This window comes from Hemiscyllium ocellatum, chromosome 21, assembly GCF_020745735.1.
Source record: "Hemiscyllium ocellatum isolate sHemOce1 chromosome 21, sHemOce1.pat.X.cur, whole genome shotgun sequence".
NCBI lineage: Eukaryota > Metazoa > Chordata > Chondrichthyes > Orectolobiformes > Hemiscylliidae > Hemiscyllium > Hemiscyllium ocellatum.
The window spans coordinates 25,604,153-25,617,870 of NC_083421.1; the positions used below are offsets into that span (position 1 = coordinate 25,604,153).

Here is a 13,718-nt window from a genome sequence, read left to right on the forward strand (position 1 = left end):
CACAAGTCAGCAACTTTGCCTCACTCACCTTTTGTAAAACCCTTGTGGGAAATAAGAAATGTAGTTTTCCACAGGCGATATAGAAAGTTAGTTGTTGTAGGGGCTAGTGGAGTGTAATTTCTGTAGATGGGGGGAGGGGTGATACATTATACAAATGGTCATGGAATTCTTGTAGCATGTAGTATACTTAAGGCTAAGACTTTAATGAATATAGGGGGTCTTTTAAAGAAATAGTTTTAAAGAAAATAGTTTTAAGCTAGGAAATAACTATGGAATGTTGTAGCTGACCACAAACGAAGAAGTAAGTGCATTTTCACAATAAAGCTTCGAGTCAGACATTCAAGGGCACGGACAGCCTGGTACATAGATAAGGTAAGAGAAAAACAAGTGAAGTAATTATCTTAAGGTTAGTCGCAAGTAAAGGCCAAATAAGGAAATGAAATGAAATAAATTACTTTGTTAGGGTAAAAATAGGGAAAAGGGATATGAGCCTGCAACACCCAAACTGAATAAAAATGATTGCATAACTGATATCTTTGATAAGTAACCCAGACCCTAACTTTTTCTGATTTTAAAGGCAGGTGTGTGGTGGATGTTCCAGGTGTGATGCAGCTGGTCAAACCACTCGGCTTTAAACAAAACAGAATTTATTTAAGCACTACAGTTGAAACACGAACAAAAGAAAATGGAATTTAGAATAACTTAACCGTTGGGAAACTTAACCGACCCAACACAGCAACTTAACGAAGGAACTGTTCCAGTTCAGTAACATCCCATAAACGCACATCTTGGCAAAAAGGTAAATTCAAACACAGACTCTTACAGGCAGGAGGGAACAACATCCGAAGAGATTTCAGAGAGAAAGTAGGTCAGGAATCAGTCACTGAATCTGCAACCTTCCTGGACCTTGTGACTGCCACAGCTCAACAAAACCAGAAAAAACCTGGACTGGGAGAACTGGCCTCTCCTCTACTATTGCTAACCCAGGCTCTTCCTCGACTCCTCAGCACCTCTGCCTTTGCGTCCTCTCTTAAAAAAAGCAAGGACAAAATAACCTTGTTAAAGTGACAGCATTGTCACATCGGTAAGGTATGATTCCGTGAGTATGATTATATTAGGCTATTGCTTGTCTAGTCTCCCAATTTTGCCACTTGCTCCCAGATGTTGGTCAGGACAACATTGCAGGGTCCACAAGGCTGTTTCTGCCATTATCTTTTCCAGTGCTTCAATGGAAGGTAGTCCATTCAGTTTCATGTTTGTGTTGAGACTTTGCAACGATTAATACAACTTGCTCGGCCATTTCAGAAGGTAGTTAAGGGTCAACCACATCGCTGTGGCTCTGCAGTCACATGTGAACCACACTGGTATGGCAGATTTTCTTGCCTGAAGGACATCAGTACACCAGAGGGGTTGTTCCTTCCACAACCAACAGAGATACCCCTGCACTTCATCCAAACTCATCTATTGTACCCATTGCTCCCGACGTGGTCTCCTCTGTATCAGGGAGACCAAACGCAGACTTGGGGACTGGTTCACTCAGCATCAACCAACCTGACCTTCCAGTTGCCATCCATTTTAATTCACCCTCCCACTGTCCCAGTGGCATGTCCATCCTTGGCCTCTTCCACTGTCAGGTTGAGGCCAAACGTAAATTGGAGAAAAAACACCTGATATTTCGCGTAGGGAGTTTGCAGTCCAATGGCCTCAATATTGACTTCAACAACTTCAAAATCCCTCCACCCCCCCCCCCCCCAGCCTCATCCCATGCCCAGCCCTCCCCTACCTCCTCACCTACCTGACCTGATCTAACCTGTCCACCTTCCTATTCACCAATCTGCTCCACCCTTTCCACTGACTAATCACAATAACCCCCTATCTGCATCCATCTATCATCATCTCAGCTAGCCTTCCCCTAGCCCCAATCCCCTCCCTCCATTTACTTTAGAGCTCCCCTCCCCCCACCCCAGTCCTGATGAAGGGTTTTGGCCTGAAATGTTGACTTCCCTGCTCCGCGGATGCTGTCTGACCTGCTGTGCTTTTCCAGCTTCTCACCTATTGGTGGGCTGTCCCTGAAAATTAACAGTGGCTTCATGGTCAACATTAGCTCTAGATTTTTATTGAATTCAAATTCCACCATCTGCTGCGGTGGGATTTGAACCCAGGTTGCCAGAATATTCATTGACTGTCTGGATTAATAGCCAAGCAGCAATAACACAGGGGCCGCTATGTAACCGTTCAATGAATAAAACCCAATATTCGGTTTACTTTAAAGAGTCCTGTTGTTAATTGTAGATTCTGGAGATCCACACTCTCAGGCTGATCGACAGAATTGAAACACAAGTTGGCCCTCACGAAACCAAGAGCTCCCGTCTGCTGCTGGCTTTCCTTGTTTGCTCAGGTCTGTCAGTCATTGCATCCCTGTCCAATTGTTGGATCTCCTCAGACTGACAAACCTGAGCTGATGCTTGTAAGACAGAGAATTTTGGAATTGTCCATTAGGAAACCTGGCCAGGACTGGACAGAATGGCCCCGTGACCCAGGATTATCTGTAAAAGGAACAGGAAAAAGATTGACAGGGTGAAGTTTCTTTCCATACGTGTTTTGTCAGCAATGATTGAAGAGCAGCGAAGGGAAATCTGAAGAACAGAAACTGACCTCGGTAAGTAAGGTTACAGCAGCAGCTGATTTCCCAGTCTGGATTGGATACACTCCAAACCACAAACGTTTTCAATACCGGACATGTTTGCTGGTCACGCCGCTGAGAACCATCTTGTAATTAAGAACAAGTGCAAAGACACTGAGGGCCAGGCGGTGCTCCTCTTGTCCTGCCGTGCTCTAGAAGGTTCCTTGCAAGCTGGAAGAACACCCTCTCCTTTTCTGCTTGGGGAGCCTTCAGGACTCAATATTGCATTCAATAATCCGAGACACCTCCTTCCATGTTTTTTACCCACCCACCCCCAGACCACGGATCCTGTCATGAAATGGGCTACTTTCAGCACAGCCAACCCACTTTCACCTACTCATCATCCCCACTAGCAACTAGCTAGCTTCTCTTCCCTAGCTTCCTATCAACAATCCCTTCGGCCCACCATGTCTATGCCAAGCATGATGCCATTCTAAACTAATCCCATCTGCCTGCACGTGGTTCATATCCCTCTATTCCCTAGGCAGGAGTGGGTGCTGCAGATGCTGGAGATTTGAGTCAAGATCAGAGTGGGGCTGGAAAAGCACGGCAGGTCAGGCAGCATCCGAGGAACAGGAAAATCGACACTTCGGGCAAGAGCCCTTTGAAGGGCTTTTGCCCAAAATGTTGATTCTCCTGCTGCTCGGATGTTGCCTGAACTGCTGTGCTCTTCCAGCACCACTAATCCAGAATTCCTCCATTCCCTGCCTGTTCATGTATCTCTCTAACCGGTTCATAAATGTTGTATCATACATGCTTCTTCCACCTCCCCTGACAATGCATACCAGGCACCCACCACCCCCTGCATAAAAGACTTGGCTCTCACATCTCCTTTAAATGTTCACCTCTCATCTTAAACCTGCACCCCTTCATATTTGACATTTCCACCCTGGGAAAAAGTCTCTGTCTATCCACCCTATCCATGCCTTTCACTTCATACTTCTGTCCTCTTACCTCTCAGCCTCCGATACACTAGAGAGAGCAATCTGATTTGTCCCATCTCTCCGATGCAGGCAACAAGCTGACAAACCGTTTTTGCACCCTCTCCAAAGCCTCCACATCCTTCTTGTAGTGTGGCGACCAGAACTGCATACAGTATTCCAAATGTAGCCTAACTAAATACAACAGCAACTTGATTTGCCAACTTTTACACTCAATGCCCTGATCTATGAAGGCAAGCATGCTGTACACCTTCTTTACTGCCTTATCCATTTTGCTGTCCCTATCAGGAAGCTATAGACTTGCACCCAAAGATCCCTCTGTATATCAATGCTCCTAAGGGTCCTGTCATTTACTATATAAATTTCTCTTGCGTTTGACCTCCCAAACTGCATCACCTCATACTTGTTTGGATTGTACAGCAGTTGCCGTTTCTACACCCAACTTTCCAGCTGATCTAATTCCCGTTGTATTCTTTGATAATCTTCCCCACTATCCACAACTTCACTGACTATCCTGTCATCTGCAGATTTACTGATCAGGCCAATTACATTATCATCCACATCACTTGTATTACAAACAACAGATATCTAAGCACTGATCCATGTGGAGCCCCAGTGGCCATTTACCTCCACTCAGAAAAACACTCCAACACAACTATGATCAAGCCAACTTTGTATCAAATCTACCAACTCACTGTGGATCCCATGTGACTTAATCTTCCGGAGCAGCCCACCATGAGGGATTTTGTCAAATGATAGCTATTCAAAGAGCCAGTACAGGCATAATGGGCCGAGTGGCCACCTCTGTGATGTTTGAGTCTGTGAATCTTAATGTTCGCTGCAAGAAACAAGGGGTGGCAGGAACAGTGTAGGTAAACCCTGAGCCACTGAGGGGCAGGGACAGCCAGGGGTCCATCAGTTGGTACGAATGTGAAAATTTGCAGAATCCTACCTGACCAGCAGGGGGAGTGAGACTCTCCCAGTAGGAGGCTGCTGCAGGGGAGACTCTGTGGGTCTGTGTCTGACAGTCAGGGGGAGATGAGGCCAGAAACGATCAGGTACCAAGGTCATGATGGATCAGAGTTGTCACAAATTTATTTCTCAAACTTATCATAGCCTTTTCCTGGCCAGTCACCACGGTGGCACAGTGGTTAGCACTGCTGCCTCACAACATCAGACACACAGGTTGAATTCCCACCTCAGGCGACTGACTGTGTGGAGTTTGCACATTCTCCCCGTGTCTGCGTGGGTTTCCTCCGGGTGCTCCGGTTTCCTCCCACAGTCCAAAGATGTGCGGATCAGGTGAATCGGCCATGCTAAATTGCCCGTAGTGTTTGGTAAAGGGGTAAATGTAGGGGTATGGGTGGGTGGCGGGTCGGTGTGGACTTGTTGGGCCGAAGGGCCTGTTTCCACACTGTAAGTAATCTAATCTAAATCTAATATCTACTCTGATACGTATCAGCTCTAATATAGTCATAGAGATGTACAACACAGAAACAGATCTTTCAGCCCAACCCATCCATGCCAACCAGATATCTTAAATTAATTTAATCCCAGTTGCCAGCACTTGGCCCATATTCCTCAAAACCCTCCCTATTCATATACCCATCCAGATGTCTTTTAAATGTTGTAATTGTACTAGCCTCCAGCATGTCCTCTGGCTGCTCATTCCATACATACAATTCTCTCTGTGTGAAGGAGTTGCCCCTTAAGTCCCTTTTAAATCTTTCCCCTCTCACCCTAAACCTATGCCCTCTAATTCTGGACTCCACCACCCCAGGGAAAAGACCTTGACTGTTTACCCTGTCCATGCCCCTCTTGATTTGATATACACCCGCTCTGATTGGTATCTATTCTGATATGTACCCAGTTTGAGATGATTCCATTCTGATATGTCTGCAGTCTGATATGTATGCACTCTGATTATGCTCATGGACTGTAATCAGGGTGAGACTCCCCCTGATATTTAGCCCTTATTTTGTCGCAGCGTCCATGGACATCAGATCACCACTTCAATTGTTACATAAACCTTCCATCTGCCTAGAGTGAGACCCTCAACTAGCGTGACAATCAACAAAGGTAAGGTTGTAGACTGTGATGTAGTGATAACTTCACCAGAGGCCCAGTTTAATGCTGTGAGGATGCAAGTTCAAATCCTACCAGAGCATCAGGTAGAATTTCAAAATTCCCGAAACATGGAATCTACTCTCAGTGATAATGAGTGTGAAACTTTCAGCGATTAACTAATGTCGCATCGAGAAGGAAATCTGCCTTCCTTACCCAGTCTGGCCTACATGTGATTCCAGACCCACAGCAACGGCCCACTGCCATCTGAAATTGAAAGATGACTCTGGATGGACAATAAGTGCTGGCTCAACCATAGATGTCCACGTCCCATGTGTCATCGAGTCATAGAGTCATAGAGATGTACAGCACGGAAACTGACCCTTCAGTCCAACCGTCCATGCTGACCAGATATCCAAACCCAATCTAGTCCCACCTGCCAGCACCCGGCCCATATCCCTCCAAACCCTTTCTATTCACATACCCATCCAAATGCCTCTTATATATTGCAATTGCACCAGCCTCTACCACTTTCTCTGGCAGCTCATTCCATACCACCCTCTGTGTGAAAACGTTGCCCCATTGGTCTCTTTTATATCTTTCCCCTCTCACCCTAAACATATGCCCTCTAGTTCTGGACACCCCAACCCCAGGTAAAAGACTTTGCTTATTTACCCTATCCATGCCCCTCATAATTTTGTTAACCTCTATAAGGTCACGCCTCAGCCTCTGACGCTCCAGGGAAAACAGCCCCACCTGTTCAGCCTCTCCCTGTAGTTCAAATCCTCCAACCCTGGCAACATCTTTGTAAATCTTTTCTGAACCTTTTCAAGTTTCACAACATTTTTCTGATAGGAAGGAGACCAGAACTGCATGGAACATTCCAACAGTGGCCTAATCAATGTCCTGTATAGCCGCAACATGACCTCCCAACTCCTGTACTCAATACTCTGACCAATAAAGGAAAGCATACCAAACGCCTTCTTCACTATCCTATCTACCTGCGACTCCACTTTCAAGGAGCTATGAACCTGCACTCCAAAGTCTCTTTGTTCAGCAACACTCCCTAGGACCTTACCATTAAGTGTATAAGTCCTGCTAAGATTAAACAAAAAGACCGAGCAAGTTACTCAATGTTGAGTGGCCGTACAACAATCTCCGTTGGGGAGTAAGTTCAGGAAGTGCTTCATTTCACATTCAGTTTTGCTGGGATAGGCCAGATTGCTAAAAATGGGACAATCTCCCTCTCCCCAGATGATGATACCAGGTGGCTGAGGGAAACACATTGCAGATCATGGCTGAAAATTATATCTGGGATTTCCTGAGAATCACGTCTTGTGGATTACAGCATCATCCAGTGAAGTCACAAATCAATGGATGACATTGATATGATAGCGTTTCACTCTTAAAGCTAAAGAAGTGGCAGATGGAGTTTAATTCAGATAAATGTGAGGTGCTGCGTTTTGGGAAAGCAAATCTTAGCAGGACTTATACTCTTAATGGTAAGGTCCTGGGGAGTGTTGCTGAACAAAGAGACTTTGGAGTGCAGGTTCATAGCTCCTTGAAAGTGGAGTCGCAGATAGATAGGATAGTGAAGAAGGCATTTGGTATGCTTTCCTTTATTCATCAGTGTATTGAGCATTGAAGTTAGGAAGTCATGTTGCGGCCACACAGGACATTGGTTAGACCACTTTTGGAATACTGCGTGCAAATCTGGTCTCCTTCCTATCGGAAGGATATTGTGAAACTTGAAAGGGTTCAGAAAAGATTTACTAGGATGTTGCCAGGATTGGAGGATTTGAGCTACAGGGAGAGGCTGAACAGGCTGGGGCTGTTTTCCCTGGAGCGTCGGAGGCTGAAGGGTGACCTTATAGAAGTTTATAAAATTACGAGGGGCATGGATAGAATAAATAGACAAAGTCTTTCCCCTGGGGTGGGGGAGTTCAGAACTAGAGGGCATAGGTTTAGAGTGAGAGGGGAAAGATATAAAAGAGACCTAAGGGGCAACTTTTTCACATGTATGGAATAATATAGGTGTATGGAATGAGCTGCTAGAGGAAGTGGTGGAGGCTAGCGCGATTGCAACATTTAAAAGGCATCTAGGTGGGTATATGAATAAGAAGGGTTTGGAGGGATATGGGCTGGGTGCTGGATGGGTCTAGATTGGTTTGGTATATCTGGTCGGCATGGATAAGTTGGACCGAAGGGTCTGTTTCTGTGCTGTGCATCTCTATGACTCTATAATGTGCTCCACTTGTAACTTGTAGAAACAGCTGGTAGGTGTCAATGTTATCTTCATATTTCAAACTGGTGTTGTTTATTTTTGCTTTGCCAGTTGGGTGATTTACATGGTTTTTAAGGTGAGGGATAAAATGCTGATGAATAGAATCAGGCCTGCCTGTATCAGGAACTCCAACAATCAGCTATGGAGCTCCCTCTGCCCTGACCTAACATTGTGCATCAACCCCAACCTTCAGCCAGTCAGGAGAATCTCCCTCAGCACAGCTCTAGGCCGGGATAGCAGGAGGTCAAGTCCCGATGACCTCTCAGCTTAAATATTCAAATTTTGTGGTGCATCCCTTTCTTAAAAAAAATTGACCTCTTTAGACATATCATGATGCTTTTCTGTAGCATTCACATCCTGAGATGAAACTGGAACCTTCTGACCCAAAGAAAGGGGTGTTATCACTGCACATGAATCCGCCTCCACTTTTGTGGTCAATGCTGACTCATGAAGATTGGCCAAATTATGTGGGAAGTGTGAGAGATGTCCAGTGAACAGTGAGAACTGGAGAGTGTGGGTGAGGGGGAATGTCTAACAATGAAGAGGAAATATTAATATTGTCCAACTCCAGGTGAATGTTGAAAGGAAACATGCAGAGTAAATAACACCCAAATGTATCATTTGTATTTTTTATTTAAATGTCCTTGTTTTTCATTCAATACAACATTGTTCCTAAATTTGTATACTGTATACTTAATATTGAGAGAAACAATTGCACCGATACAGAGATTTAAACATTCCAACCACATCAATGAGGGATCGCGCCCAAGTGCAGTACACAGTCACTGATCTCACATTTGCAAGCAGCAGGTCAGATGCACCCTCCATGAACACAATGTCAGAGCACCACCCCCACCCCCAACCTTATAGCAGACTCTAAAAGCATAGCACTGGAATTAGGATCCAACCCCCTCCCATGTTGTTTGCCAGTTAAGGTCACTGGGCATTGGGTGTGCAGTACAATAGGTGCCAGGGTAAGTGCTGCCATATTGACTTGGGCTGTAGACCCTGTTTGGGGAGAATGATGGGACATGGATTCTACATGAGTGTTTGGTCCTCTGACCAATGAAAGTGGATGTAATAGTTTTCAGTTATGATGACAGGTTGCACACACTTGGCATTTTATAGTTTTGGGTATAGAAGGTTAAGGTGAGATCAAATTGAGGTGTTTGAATTATTTGGCCAGACATCACACAACACCAGATGAAGTCAGCGCTCCAAACTTGTGATTTCAAATAAACCTATTGAACAATGACCTGGTGTCATGCGACTTCAGACATTGTCTATTCCAGTCCAACACCAACACCTCCACACTTTGAATTTTCTGATAGAATAGATGAAGAGAAACAATTTTCTGCAGTCAGGGAGTCCCAGTGTTTGAGTTAGACCATTCAAGGTTGAAGGCAGAAAGAAACCTTTGCACGATGGATGACGGCAATCTGGGCCTGTGCTTTTAAAGCCTATTGAGGCAGGGAGTCAACTGGACATCGCCAAACTAAGATTTATGCAGCTGTAGGCCTGGTTTACATATCTAAGGTGGGTAAATTTGGATAAAAAACAAATCAGGCTTAAGGGCCTGAATGGCCTACTTCTGTTACCATGGGTATGGACCCATCAATTTGAGGACAGTGGGGTATCAGCTTTCATCCCATCTTCCCCTTGGCCCTCATGGATGCTTTTGTAGCAATGGAGTATGAGATAGGTTTGGGGGTGGTGAGGAGGGAACGAGGTGGAATGGTTGCACTAAGGGAATGGGGTTGCAGTTACTGTGTAATGATAAGGAGCTGTCCCATTGGTTGCTTTCTTATTGCACTTGCTGTCATTTCCCCCTAAACCAATTAGTCAATTGCAATGTTGGTGAGGCCTCTGCTGGAGGACTGTGTCCAGTTCTAGTCTTTCTGTTCTAGGAAAGATATTATCAAACTGGAGAGGGTTCAGGAGAGATTTACCGGGATGTTGCTGAGATTGAAGAGTTTGAGTTATAAGGAGAGGCTGGATAGGCTGGGACTTCTTTCACTGGAGTGCAGGACGTTGAGAGGTGACCTTATGGAGGTTCATAAAATCACGAGGGGTATAGATAAAGTGAATGGCAAGTTTATTTTTCCCTAAGGTGCGAGATTTCAAGACTAGGAGCAGAGTTTTAAGGTGAGAGAAAAACATTTTAAAAAGACATGAGGGACAATTTTTTTACGCAGAGAGTGGTTTGTATGTGGAATGAACTTCCAGAGGGAGTGATGGATGTGGGGACATTTTGACGTTTTGGATAAGTCCATGAATCAGAAATGTTTGGAGGGATATGGGTCAAGTGCAGGCAGGTGGGACTAGATAGTTTGGGATTAGGGTTGGCATGGACTGGTTGGACTGAAGAGTCTATTTCTGTGCCATATGAGTCTATGTCTGAGACCAGCACACACTTCCTCTGGAGCCAACAGGGAAGGGACACTGACCCTCGGTCTGTGCCAAGAGCTGGCAGGTAAGAATGTCATCAGCCGGATACTGAGTCCAGCTCTCTGGAGTGAGCACCTATGATGTGGTTTGAGCTCAATACCTCAGACAAACAGTAACCCCATAACTACACTTACATTCACCAGTTCTTGTCATCCCGCTCATGATCCTGTGAGACAAGATCTGCATTGAACTTGTCATCAAGTGAGCCCAGGTGAAATCTCTTTAACAAGTTCTCCCACTGCAGACTTTTACACTGGAGTTCTGGCGGGGGGTGGGGGGATTCTCATATAAAGGTCAGTGAGCCCTCACGCTGTATAAGGAACTGGGGGTCCAGTCAGTATGCCTGCAGAGTAACACTCTACACTAGATCTTACTTCAAATCAGAAAATATTACCAGCACCAACAAAGTAAATTTACATTTTAACAAATATCCTTCAAGAAAAAGTTGTCGAAAAATACAAATTCAAGTTTGAAACACTGTCTTAGAGTGATTCATGCAGTCACTTCTGTATAATATGATATATAGACTTCAGGCGAGACTTTAAATATTGTGAATGCTGATTATATATTAATACTTTGATAGAATGATGATTTGATATGCTAATCTGATATTGTACTACAGCAGGAATAGTATATAGGGAGAAAGATTACATTGCTATCTTCTCACACCTCTCATCCCAAGGTATCAGCCTCCTCTGCATCACCCACACCTCATAAACAGAAATATCCATCCCCATCCCACTACATTCTCTCTCTTTGCCTCTTGCAAGTGCTACTTCATATTGATTCCTTGTTGGGTGGCAACATCCGGCAGTTTACACACACACGCACAGTGCTTCAGCTTTCATTCTGATAGGAGGCAGTTCATTTGCTTTGATGTGGTCAGGTGGGAGATCAGATGTAAGCCTGACCCAGATCTTTCTCAGCAGCCACCCAATCTCCTGCTTTTCACTCCAGATCACTGGGCAGTACCAAAACCGGTAAAACCAGTTGAATTGCTCGATAATAAGTATTAAATGTTACCTACACAATTAGTTGTTGAATTTGCATCTAGTTCTGAAAAGCAGAAAGGATTCACTGGAAGCATCTCCATCCAAATAATTCATTGATCATTTCAAATACTCACCAAAACACTGCCTACATTCTAATATGCGCTGGCTAACCTGACAAGAATTGGGTTCTTGTTAAAGTCATGAGAATATTCCAGAACATTTGGTGCATTTTAACTATCCAGGCTTTTCGCAGTCCATCAAACATTAAAGCTGATCTCTCTCTGCACCTCTCTGTAGCTGTAACACTATATTCTGCATTCTGTTCTATGACCCAGACATATTTATGATCTGCATGCAAAACAATACTTTTCACTGTATCTCAGTGCATGTGATAATAATAAATCAAGAATCTCGTTTTCCTTTGAAAGGGCATATCCATTTCCCCTTTTGTAAATTACTGTTCAATCTGTGTCCACCAATCTCTCAGTTGTATCTTTCAAATCAGAACAACGCGCTGCATAAAATAATCTAGCTTGCCCCCAGTTCTTTGGTCAATTATTTGAAGCCTGTAGCCCTTGGTTGCTGAATGTAATTTTGAGCACTGCCTTTAAATCTCCCATGACCTTGCTCTGCTGTAAGGACTATTGTAAATCCTCCACTCACTGATGTCCCTCAAACCTCCTCGTTCCCCAGCACCCTCTCCAAATGAACAATTTAGCAATTGAAGACAATGATCTAAAACATCAAAGGAGGAACATTTAAAAATAGCAGCAACAATTTTACTTCTAACCCACTGATTTAAAGAAATAACGGTCATTGTATGAGGTAGATTGAAAAGAAGTCTATCACTTGTGAAACCAGTCATGTAAATTATGATATACTTTTGACTGAGGAAGGCTATGAAACTTAGTGCAAATGGAGCAGAATCTCTCTGTCCAGTTTGTGTTCAGCTTGACTACAAACCTTTTCCTCCAGTTAAAATACTGCTCATATCGAGTGCTGTTCTCCCTCAGATCCATTAGGAAGCTGGCCAATTCTTTCTCGGAGGCAAAGTCATTCACGTGAATGAAGGAATCCGGTGGGACAAACCTTTCATAGTTAGCACGTGGAGGCCCCAACACCACAGGAATGGACCCTGCCATGAAAGCGTTTCTCCACAGCTTCTCCGTGATGTAGTCCGTGTGGATGGAATTTTCAAAAGCCAGGTAGAAGGCATAGCGAGAGATCGTTGGCAGAAGCATTTTGCTGGGAAGGAATTTTCCAGCTGCTCTCCCAAAGACATCTATTGGCATATGCCTGGACAGATTGGCATGCATCTTTGCCCTCAGACTATTCTTGTGGTAATTGCTAACAACCCACGTCGAAAGGTGAGACTTCTTTGCAATTGAGAAGTTGGTCATTTGGTCACTTTGCTCCCTCGGTAGGAGGGCTCCATAAGGGATGAAGATGTCTGAATCTGTCCTGTAGGTCATAGTCCAGTTGAAATGACCATTGAACGGATGGATCCTCTTTGTGTTGGTTGGTGATTCCAAAGAAACCCAGAGCCACTTCTGGTTGGGAGGTCTGGCCAGCTGTGGTAGGCTGGAGCTTTTGAGTTGAAGCTCCCTGTGGTGAAACACAACAACATCTGCACGATCAAGCATGGACCTGTTGTGTGTGAGAATGCAGTTGGCGTCATCATTTAAATCTAGGCAAGCATCTTCCCTCAGAGTGGAGTTTGCATGAAATGGCCAATGCCAAACCAAGATGATGACAGGCTCTGGAATCTTCTTGTAGTTTTTCCCAGCCCAGACCACTTGGCTGATGTAACAGTTAACCAGAAGCTGCAGCAAGTACAAAACCACCACTACCGGAGCCAGGATTTTGCCAGTCTTCAATGTTGATAACAAGCATAAGTGCAAGACTGCCATGTGTCGATTTGCCAATGAGGGAAAAGCGACAGCCGGCTAAACCTTGTCGAAATCTTCGAACTGACATCTGCTGAGTATGAACTGCTTGTGAGCTGTGTCTGTAAGAACACATCAGGGAGACAGTGGTTAAGTTGCTGTGCCTTTGAAAATGCCAGTTTCTCAACTCAGCGAGTACGCAAAGGAAGTGCTGTTACTATGCATAGTTCACCCAGAGTTCAGATTGGCATTAAGACTAATTGATCACTTCACACAACATATATTTAGCTCAGTTGATCTGTTTAAAACCACAGCCTTCACAGGGTCCAACACAAACATTTATGAAATTTAGAGGGAACAAATAATTGACTTATAAAAGCAAATATCTAGTTTCTAAATTAATCAAGAATGAACGTGGAA

The 13,718-nt window shown here is 44.4% G+C and overlaps 1 protein-coding gene across 2 annotated transcripts in view; it reads right to left on the reverse strand.

The window, feature by feature from the left end:
* Positions 1-2,221: 2,221 nt before the first annotated feature.
* Positions 2,222-13,718, reverse strand: part of fut7 (fucosyltransferase 7) — a 67,689-nt gene continuing 56,192 nt past the window's right edge. The window contains exons 2-3 of one of the 2 annotated variants that reach the window (XM_060841007.1): positions 12,376-13,420; positions 2,222-2,546 (exon numbers count right to left, since the gene is read on the reverse strand). In XM_060841007.1, the coding sequence (XP_060696990.1) occupies positions 2,543-2,546; positions 12,376-13,322 (951 nt within the window). In that variant the 5' untranslated portion in view covers positions 13,323-13,420 and the 3' untranslated portion in view covers positions 2,222-2,542. Of the gene's footprint in view, positions 2,547-8,621; positions 13,421-13,718 lie in introns of those variants that run through there. The other variant, XM_060841006.1, reaches the window with a different exon arrangement.